The following is an 11,194-nucleotide window of genomic DNA, read 5'->3' as shown; positions in this document are numbered from 1 at the left end:
GTGTGCGACACCTCCCTGAGAGTCTCCGTCGCTCGTCCCCAGCGGCCTTCTCGGCTCTCCTGCGAGGGGCTGTGTTTTATAGCAGCCGTAGTTAATGGTTTGTGCTGGAGGCCTGACTCTTGCAGTGTCCCGCGTGTCATCGCGTAATGATGTTCTTCCTTCAGGTCCTGCTCTGCTGTTCGTAAAGACCAGCCAAGGAAACGAAGAAGGAAGAAGATTTTATGCTTGTTCAGCTTGTAGGGATAGAAAAGATTGTAACTTTTTCCAGTGGGAAGATGAGAAGGTAAGAGAGCTGTGCTTAAGACTATGATAAATGTAGGGAATTTTTCCCTCTATTTTATAGAATACTGGGGGAAAATAAAAGTATATTTTGTTCTGGGAGTCTGTGGCAATTCCTGTTGTGCGGGTTTTGTCTAATAGTTTATATTCAGAAGAGCACTTATTCTGTCAGGAGCACATGTGTAAAATATAACTTTTAAGGAAGGCTGTGTACATTCTGAGCAGAACTGGCATTTGTTACTGTATTGCCACACACTTAGGTATTCAAGTTATAAAGTTTGCCAATGTTGAACAAACAGGGTAGTTCTGATCCCAAGATCTCCTCATCTTCCATGACTAAGACAGAGACAATCTGGTGGATATAGGCAATTAATGGGCTATGCAAAATAGGGAGATGGTGGGGATAAATGTGATGCTCAGTAGCCTCAGAATATGTCTAGCACTTTAGATAAAGAACTTTGCTCAGATAATTGTATGGTAGCAAAATTGGGATTGATAAGTATTCATGGTGAGCTTGCCACGGTTTTTGTCCACAACATTTTGTGTTCTTTTTTGTGTTTCATAGATGAGTGTGTTGTGTCATGGTCATTGTCCTCAGCAAGTTGGCAGGCTGGAGTTTAATAGGATTCATAAGCAGTTCATTGCTGTGCTGGTTACTGCTGAAAAGATCTAGAAATATCTAATATATTCTAATATTCTAAATCTAGAAATAGATTTAAATGTTATTCATAGTGAAATTTCATTTTGGATGTTACTTGTAGCATGGTGTCTTGCGTTGTGTTCAATTTTACTCTCCCTTTAAACAAATCAGTTCCATAAGTTTTGCGCAAATGTCTTGAAACAGTTAACTGTGAAACCGTAAGTACATTTTGTGGGAACAAACAGAAGACTTTGAGAAGAGCTGTCATGCTCTTAAAATAATCACAAACAAAAGACTTGGGCAACGTTTCAACTGTCACCAGTTGTTCAGGATCAGATCATAGTTCTTCAGAGGGAATGCGACTCCTGGCATGCTCTGATGGAAAGGGCGTCTTGTTTCTGTCCTCATCATAATCACATTTCGAGGTTTTCTCTGAGTATTGCACGTGGTAGAGGGATGAAATACTTCTGCTTCTTTTTTAATTCACAGTGGGAGTCTCATTTTGCAGCATGCCTCAGTGCTGTAGTCATGCTTGTTTTTCTGAAACAACAGCGCAAAGAATGTGATCGTTTTTCTGTGCAGAGTAACTAAAGCATGAGACCTTTGATGCACCCGTTTTATATAACATTGAGATTTAATGTACAATACGGAGTGATTTGGTAACTTTCTATATGCATAAATTTTACAGGTGTCGGAAACCAGGCTTGCAGCACGTGAAGAATATAATAGAAATCATCAGCCTTCTTTTACACACAGACAGAACATGGAAAGGTATTGCTGTGTAGCTTTTCTTCAGTAAAGATCAAGTGATGCAAGTTTAAGTACTCTAAATGTAGAGATCATACTTCAGGATTCTTTAAAAAATGAAAACATGCCAGAAGGGTTTGGCAAAATAAGAACTGGTTGACTGCAGTGGGAAAATAGCATGAAACATCTAATTAGAACATGGTATTTTCAACACAGGAACTGTATTTTTTTTTATGTATAGCTCTTACATTAGTGCTCATAATGTGCTAATAACAGGTCAGTAGCAGTTTATTTTTTCATAAATATTACTTCATTCACATGTAGACAGTAGAGTTTTGCAAGAGCGGCTTAAACTACAGTTCTTGTTTAAATGTCTGAACCCTTAAAAAATATGAAACCCCCTTTATAGAGGCTTTTTCGAAGTTTGTTCCCTATTGTCTTTTATATTTAAAGGTACAAGAATTTTGTTCTGTTGCCGTTACCAAAGAGGAGGTTTTGCCAGGAGTGCCAGCAATTGCTATTGCCAGCTGAATGGGAAAAACACTCGGATCACCAGTGCCTGTGTGATATCTCCATTGCCCAGTTAAAAAGTCCCACTCAACTTCTGTTTCCACTGGAGAATAAAAAGACAAATGCACAGTATTTATTTGCAGACAGAAGTTGCCAGTTCCTGTTGGATCTTATTACTGATTTAGGATTCAGACGAGTGCTCGCTGTTGGAACACCCAGGTGTGTCAGTGAGAATTGTTACACTTTCAAATAATATTCTGTCTCAAAGCTGTGCATCTAACTAATATTTAAATAGCCAAGGATTATCCCATCATAAGATGTTCATAATGCATTAATTGGTTGGAATTATCTAGTGGGGTTTTACTTTGAGCTCCTAAGACACAGCTGCACCGCAAGTAACACACACACACACACACACACATATACCCACTGTAAATGTCCTGCTTTGTTTTTATGGAAGTGACAATGAGTTTCTTTGCTTGTGTTTGGAGGTTTTTTTTTTGTTCATGGTGATCCAGTAGGCTCTACCAACTTGTCATTTTTTTGAGTAACATATTTTTCTAACTTTGAATATTAGCCAAATGGAATCAGCCAAATTCAGATTACTCCATTTTCTCTATGTGTTTGGTTTTAGGTTAAGTAAAGTACCAGGCATTCTTGTCTTGCAAGATAATTTCTGAAGCCAATCATTATGTGTTAAATTTCTTTGCTCCAATTATACTTCAGGCTTCATGAAATGATCCAGTCAAAAGCATCACAAGAAGAAGATTTCAGGGTTAGAAGCCTTCTGCTAGATATTGATTTCAGGTAGGTTTTGATAAAGATTTATCTTGTCTGAAGAGTGTGTACTGCTTTAAAAGATAAATTGGTGGTTGTTTTCCCTGTCCTGTCTCTGCATCTCCGTTCCTGCACACATACACAACTGACATCCAGTTTATGAGAAGAGTTTATAGTTAATAATTTCCAGTATTGGTATGTGTTATCAGTAATCAGATCCCAAAGATGATGGTTTTTTTCAGGCCTTGTTTTCCCTGTGAATGACCCTTAGGATAGGCAAGAAGTTGTTTATGTTTTTCTACTACCATTAAAACTTATTTTACAGGTATTCACAGTTTTACCCAGAGGATGAATTCTGCCACTACAACATGTTTAATCATCATTTTTTTGGTGGAGAGGTAAGGCCAAGTATTTCTCGAGTGCTTTGAGGTGGGAGGGGAGAGGAGGTTTTTCTGCTTTTTTCCAGGCAAGCAAGGTCAAATGGTTAACCTTGTTATAAAATGAGGTTGAATTAGTATAATGGTTGAAGAAAATTAATAATTTCTTGGATTTCTTTAAAAGTCATGTTAAGTGCTTAATTTTGAGATTATTAGGAAACCTGCAATTGCAGAGAGACGTTTATTGTACCTTTGTACAGAGAATCACAGTGTAATTCAATTGCAAACATTAATTTCAATCATTCATCCAACAGTATACTTATTCTTTGCTCTTCCTCTGCCATTCTTCGTAATCCACCAGTGATTTGCATAGACATGTTTATTGCAAACCCTTTCATGCTATGTAGACGATGTTCAGATTTTTTCCATTCTAAAGGCTAATTTTGAACGGGGTCTTGAAAATAAAAAGAATCCTCTAGAATGAAATGAGAGGCTGATCTGGAAGCCTTACCATGCAATTTTTTTAATCCATTACTGTATTCAGGTTTTGTGGGTTTTTTTTTTGTTTTTTTTTTTTATTAAAGTAAAAGACTCTGTTCGTCTGCATTATAAACACTGTAGTGTTCTTTTCAAGGTGTGAAGATTTGGCACCTGAAATGACACTGTGTTGCGGTGTGTTCGCACACTGAAATGCAGCACTTTTGAATGCATATTAGTGTTAAAAATCTGGTTTTGGAATGCACTAGAATCTAAGAAATAGACGAGAGAACACTGTAAGATGGCAGTGAATACATAGCTTTTTACACTTCCTTTAATGAAAGAGTACAAGCTGGATTGCTAAAATTTTAATACTGTATAACTATATGGATTTGAATCAGTTTTCAGAGAACAGAATTTTTTCCTGTCCACTTTGATAATACTTTACAGGATAAAACTAAAGTTAAAGGGCTAAAAGCAAAATGTATTCTGAGCCTGAACTTTACTGTCTTGCTGTGAATAACATCTTTTTTCCAAGTTAAATTTAGTACCCTTAGGAAGAAGATGCTTTCTCTCTACCTGAACAGGGCACTTGTTTCCAGTGCTTCAGATCCACTTGGATTTTTTTAAATGCTACACAAGAGGAAATTCACTTCCATAAGCGGAAATAACTTCCATTTTCAAAGTTGACGTTTCTAAAATAATAATTCTATTGCCAAAGGCAGTATTTTTACAGTTCTCGAATCTATGTTTTTGGAAATGAACCTCTGTTTCTTACAGGCTGCACGTGAAAACTGTAGGAAATTCTTGCATCAAGACAATGGTGAAAGAGTCATTATGGTAACTGATCCTCCTTTTGGAGGTTTAGTGGGAGCACTGGCTTCTAGTTTTAAAAAACTGATGGCAATGTGGAAGGAGACAGAAGAAGATGGTATGTATTGCAACCAGATAGGTGGGTTGAGCTCTGTAACATCCCTGTAAGAAAAAGTACCTGCTTAAAACTCTGATTCTCGCTACTCAGGTGAATGTGAACACACTCGTGGTATAATTTCTAAAGATGAACTACCATATACCTGCTTTACCCTTCTGATACTTTTAAAGTCTCTTTTCTTTACAAATCTACTTTGCAATTAAAACGGACTTTAAAGGTAGAGAAGAATAAGCTGTCAAACCAATACCATTTCTTACCAACCCAGGCAGGTGACAAGGGTTGTTCGTTCAGTGGCGCTTACAGCCCCGCATATATAAAATATGCCAAAACTTTCTGTCACCTAAGGGACAGCGTGACATACTTATACATGTTTATGTATTCTGAATGTTTACTGTAAGCTTTTCATGCTTCACGTACCTTGTTTTTCTTTAATGTACATCTAAGTCTTTTCATTCCTAGCTCATAACAACCAAGAGATGCCCATGTTCTGGATATTTCCGTACTTCTTTGAGGCTCGTATTCTTGAATCTTTCCCAAGCTTCAGTATGATGGATTACCAGGTATGACTGACCCCGGTGAACATGCTTAATTTTAGATTTGTGCAATGTGAAGAGGCGTGTGAATGGAAGCAGATACAGTGGTAGCACTTGTCTGTAGAAGGTCTGCTGTTCTTGAACTTTAACTTATACCACATTGGAGGTCCTGCAAACCATGTGGTGCTCTTCATGTGAAGCCCAGATTCTGAACTTGTATTAGTCATATCTTTCATAACTTTGACACTCTCCTGCAGTTTATTGTGTACCTTGTAACTCTTCTATCATCTGTCCATAACTCATTTCTTCTGCCAGGCTTTTAGTGTGACAAAATTTGCACTAATTTTGACGGGTGCATATTGCTGAGGTGAGAGGTAACTTGAAGAAGAGTGTTTCTTTTTTCCAGGTGTTGAAATGTCAGTAACTTGGTGGGTAATGCCCAGCCCTGGGTAAAAGGAAAAAAAACAAATTGACATCTTGTGTCTCCAAAACGGCTGGGACCAGGGTAGAATTACAAATGGAAATTTTTGGAATTGTGTAATAAATGAAGCTGTCGGTGATAAAGCAATAATCTTGCATCAGCTTCTTCAGTATTGTATCCATTCTGTAAGTTGTTTAAGAATGCATACATCAATGACTTTTGAGAGCTCAGTCATGGTGTTCATGGTGTTGGAGTGGTATTTTCTCAGATAACGGCTCTGCATAAAGTTTGACATGGGGTGTTCCAAACAGCGTGTTTGTATCTTGTAGAATGGTAATTTGTAGAAGAAAATTGGAAGCTCTTGCTAGGCTAGACTCTGCATTTCTGCCAGTGTTCAGAGATAGTAATTTTTTGTGTTAGGTCTCTGAAGGCAGTGCTGGAAAAAGCAATTCTGATGGGATTTGCAACTTTATAATTATTCTGAGGTAGGTTAAGATGCAAGTCTAATCTTCTACTGCCAGATAGACCAAACAGTATAGTTCCATTTTTTTAAATGGGTTGCTTTTTTGTAGAACAACTGCAATGTTATCTTGGATATCCCTTGCTAAATAGCTAAGAGGGCTAAGTAAAATGAGATTATTGGACTATTGGGAACTTAGTTTCTTGAATCTAGCCTGATATTATGGTAGCATAACTTTAAAAATAAATGAAACCAAATACTTGCGGTAGAATTTGTACTCTTATTTGGGGTTAGAGTCTTTCATATAAAACTGAAAACTTCATAAGGCACATATAAAGATAAAAAATGTGTGAATGGTTCTGCCTGGGCTTAGCATTCATTTAAGACTCTCTTTCTCTGGTTTTATTTTTCCAGGTAGACTATGATAATCATGCACTTTATAAACATGGCAAGACAGGTCGTAGACAGTCCCCTGTCCGTATCTTCACAAACCTCACCCCAAGTATGATTGTACTTCCTGTCGAAGAGGGTTATAGGTAAGATGTGTTAACGCTGAAGTGATTGATTATGTTTGTTCTAAAGGCCTCTGGGATGGTGCTGTTCAGTATTGTTGTGTCTAACTTGGAGGCCAGGCTCAAGAGCACATTTCTCTGACTCATTCTAAGGCCGCATGTTCTATAAACAATGTATAGGAGACCTGGGCATCAAAAAAAAGGTTTAGATTTTCCAGTGTGGAGTGATGAGATTCCTCAGCTTGTCTGTAGGAAATGCTGTGTACCCCTACGAGAGGGATTTACAGCCGTGCCTGATAATCAGCTTGGTTTAGACAGTAGCTAATAAAATGAGCACTAAGAGAAGCATCAAGAACAAAAGAATGGATTTGGTTTGATTTGCACCTGAATTTTACCATTTGGATGTACTGTGTCTAAATGATTATCAGGCTCTGGGTCTTAAGTGGTGATTTTATGCGTCAAAAACATCATCTTTAATTTAACAAAAGGATGTTGCAATCCTTATATTTATTGTTGAGGTTGTATAAAATTGATTTATATTCCTTTGTGAGCAAAGAGTGGGCCAGTACATTTGTAATTTTTTTCCCAGGTTTTGCTCTATATGTCAGCGGTACGTCAGTTCTGGTAACCAGCACTGTGAGATATGCAATTCATGTACGTCAAAAGTAAGTGTTTTGATGTCTTCCTGGGTGGCAGTTTTAGCAGCAGTCAAATAATAGCTTCTGTAGTATTTACTCTGGTAAAAACCTATTCCGATTTCCCTGGGAAAACCCCTAACAGTTCAGTTTTGTATATTTGATACTAACTTCACAGGTCATCGTTCATAACGCACTGGGAATTAATTTCTCTTTCCCAGATTCCTTTGTGCAGGAAAAGTTTGCTACTTGCCACTTACACCTTATTCATCCGTGGTCTGTGACAACATTTCTTACATGTTGGAAGTTGTAGAATTTCAAAGAGCAGCCATTTTGCTGCAGTTGGCATGGATTCTCAGGACTGTTGTTTGTAAGTTACAGTCCTTCCCGAGAAGGACCTGTTTCTGTCAGTAGTGGGGACCATCATCAGCCGTTCAGTTTTAAGAGAGCATCGATATTTTTTTAAAACAAACAAACTAAAAAAATGCATTTATTCATCTTTTGTAGGATGGCAGACAATGGAAACACTGTGTTCTTTGCAAAAAATGTGTAAAACCCTGTAAGTACAGAAAAAGTTTTCTAAAAGTGCGCTTATTGTTTAAGCTGTAGTCCAAACAAACTGAGATTACAAACCAGAAGAGAAAATATTCTGTAGAAGAAATAAAATGTAATCAAATATAAAATGTCAAAGACGTAGAGGAAAAAACCCTCTATTTCACATTAGTTGCTATTTGAAAACTTAGGTATATTTGCACTGTGTGGGAATAAGATACATTCTTCGCAAGGCATGCTAAATACCATTTACATTTCTTACGGGAAAGCTGAAATGTTTTGATTTGTCATGTAAGTGTTTCCTGATTTTTTGAACTTTTTCATTAGAATTTCATAAGCAGGCAGTTACTGAAATGTTTGAGATCAGATTGTGTTTCATACACCAGTGCAGCTGCATTTATAGCTGTGTTGAAATAGCTGAAGCAATAATTTTAGTTACCAAAACAGAAATCACAATTTGTAAGTCCATTTTAACATCTGGACTATTTTTCATGTTAAAAATCACAGAGAGGATAATAGTTCTAATGGCAAAATAATTGTTATCTGTAACTTAGATTGGAATAGTTACACAGTATATCTAATGAAAAGTACCTTATGAAATGCGGTAAGGGACCAGAAACTGACTACATCCATCTCTGTAAGACTAAAACAAAGTTTAAAACCTAGTAATAAACCCTGTATTTAAAGCTTAGTTTCAGAATGTTCATTCTAAACATGATCGTAAGTCATGTTACTTATTTTGCAGCTTGGTTTCACTGTGACAATTGCAACTGCTGTGCTCTTCAGAACCACACTTGTGCGAAGACTGACGCTGGCTGTTTTGTCTGTGGCAAGCCAGGTCACAAACGCAGTACCTGTCCCAGGCTCTCCCACACCAGAGCAGCTTGCCAGTAAGTGTGATATTGCATTAATACAATAAAAAATAGCATTCAGATGAGATCAGATCCTATTTCACAGAATAAATTTAGAAAGAGATTTTTATTGGCTTTGAGTGCTGATGTCAACTTCCACTGTTGCCCACTTTACTGTGTTGCTGGGGAGTGTATGTGGGAGCATATAGGGAGGATATGATCAAAACCAGGCGGGTCACTTACTGTGGTTCCCAATTCCTTAACTGTAGCTTTTTTTTTTTGCAACTGGCTTATATGGATCCCAAACTTGATGAATGGGATGATGGATTTTGAATCTTCTATGTCAAGAAGATTCAAAAATTTTGAATCTTCTATGTCAAGAAGATTCAAAAATTTTGAATCTTCTATGTCAAGAAGATTCAAAATTAATGAAACACTTTTATCCCCTTGGAATTCCTCGTGAAAGGGCAGAAAAAAGAGTAACTACACTGCTTTTATTGCTTCTTGTCTCTTTTGGTTTGTTGTGGCATCATTTTCTTTTTTCCTTCTGGTATTGCAGGTGCTCCCTATAGTAAGGTCTAAATCTCTGCGGTGTAAGATCTGTATTAATGAGGGTCACGTTAAGTACTTCTGTTCTGCCACTGTTGCGCTTCTGTAACGCACACAAACATGTACTCGTATGTATCAAAGGACAAAAAGTTGTGTGTGGTGGTCTTCAGATGGAATTAACGGGAAAGGGGCTTTGCTAGGAGGTGATCCAGCAGCTGGCTCAGTCTTTCCAGTTCGGGATAGTTGTCTCACACTTTTGTAACTTCCTCTGCAGAGTGCGTGCTTGCGTGTGTTTGTGATTCTTGACTTGGAATAGCTGTGGCAGTGGAAGTGCAAATCTTCCCTCCCAAAAGCTGTACCGCTGTTTCATGGTGAGATTCAGATAGTTCAGCTCTTGATCAGCATCCAGGGGTTCACCAGATGCCTGCCTGGGTGGCAGAGGAGTGCACGTGTATGGCTTCATGTCCTGCTGTGACATTAATCTGCGTTTTGGTTATGGAGTATTAGAGATAAAAGGTAGCAATATTTTGTTCGTAAGTATCTCTTAAAAATTCCCTCCTGTTAACATTTTTTTATTTGCTTAGAAAAGTACGAAGGATGCTAAACTAAATTAATGAAAACTCATCTGTTTCTTCTGTCAAATAAGATATTATTCTGTCCAGTGTACTGGAATGGTCATTTCAGGCCATCAGTTACTTCTTTTGCTGATTTATTGCAGAAGATAACTTAGGTTTCATTTTCTAATACAAACATCTGGATGTTTTGTTAAAATTATTCCATGTTTTGTGTTACAAAATCAGTCCTTTGTCAGGGAAAAAGTCCGTGTTTAGATCCTATATTACTTGCAGGAATCTTCATAATGTTATTAAACTTTACACACTTTCTTCTAAGCCTTTCTCTTAACATATTTGTGCATTACATAGTGAGCATGGAAGTCTGTATGCGCTTTTTGGACTCGCTGAATGGCATTCCTTAAGTTTTCTACGTCTGTTTAAAGGTAAATGCTGAAAAAGTACATAGATGGAAAAAAATTCATGTCAGTAAAGTGGGCAAACAGTTTTAGGGAGATTAAATGCCATAACACTGCAAGATGGAATGTTCCTTGTACTTTTTGTGCCAGTACTTCTGAATTCATATGCTTATGTGGGCAGATGACTTAAAATACCAGCAGGTGTAGAAGTGCGTTCTCTGCTATTCTAATGTGTATGTTCCTTTTGTCTTTACAGAGCTGATGAAAAGCTAAGGCAGAAAACTCTAAAGAGGGTAAAGACGGGGATCTGTAAAAGATCAGCTATGAAGCATGCCATATTCTCCAGGAAGAAAGTAAAGAATAAGAAAAAAAAGACATGACTTTGCTGATATGTAGTTAGTGCATTTTTTTTTATGGGCAGTCTGTGATTCCTTTTTCTATAAATGTTAATACTAACATCCAAAATAAAACCTGAATGAATTAAAAGTGACAATTCTTTTATTACACATCATTACTGGCACAAAAAAAAAAGTGCTGAGTAAATCACAGATGTACCATGTATTTGTGTGATGTAACAATTCTGAGTGTTGAGGATTAGCTCTTTGTCTGGTTAAGCGGGAGTCTGCAGTTAAGGACGGAGCGCTGCTGAGAGGTGGGGTATTGGATGCCATGGTTTTGTGGTAAGTATCGGGGAACGTGGGGCAAGGGAGAAAGTGAGGTTAGGTGACGGGAAGGCACAAATTCTTAGGAATCCGTGTAGTTCCAGTCCTCTCGCAGTGAGGTTTTGTTTTTTTTTTAATTTCCACTCCAAACAAATAAGCCCAAGAACAACAACAAAAAGTACTGTGTAAGCTTCATAAGTCAAAAAAAGTCACCTTGCAAGTATGTTTAAATTTAAGCTACTTCCATAAGTTAAATTTAAGAAATCATTATTTTTAGTATTTTGGATTGGCACTGCTGGAAGAGGTGATTC

At 37.4% G+C, this 11,194-nt stretch overlaps 1 protein-coding gene across 1 annotated transcript; it reads left to right on the top strand.

Moving 5' to 3' along the window:
* Window positions 1–94: 94 nt before the first annotated feature.
* ZCCHC4 (zinc finger, CCHC domain containing 4) lies at window positions 95–10,901 on the top strand (the record flags this gene model as incomplete). Its single annotated transcript, XM_010139923.1, has 13 exons — window positions 95–283; window positions 1,608–1,690; window positions 2,120–2,395; window positions 2,903–2,983; window positions 3,279–3,351; window positions 4,588–4,738; window positions 5,198–5,298; window positions 6,567–6,688; window positions 7,254–7,329; window positions 7,807–7,858; window positions 8,597–8,741; window positions 10,478–10,514; window positions 10,837–10,901. Coding segments are annotated over exons 1-13 (1,451 nt in total), but the record flags the coding sequence as incomplete, so codon positions are not given.
* Window positions 10,902–11,194: the final 293 nt, after the last annotated feature.

Source organism: Buceros rhinoceros, unplaced genomic scaffold (genome assembly GCF_000710305.1).
Source record: "Buceros rhinoceros silvestris isolate BGI_N320 unplaced genomic scaffold, ASM71030v1 scaffold30017, whole genome shotgun sequence".
NCBI lineage: Eukaryota > Metazoa > Chordata > Aves > Bucerotiformes > Bucerotidae > Buceros > Buceros rhinoceros.
Note: the sequence above shows the minus strand (reverse complement) of the source record. Positions and strands in the feature narration are given on the sequence as shown.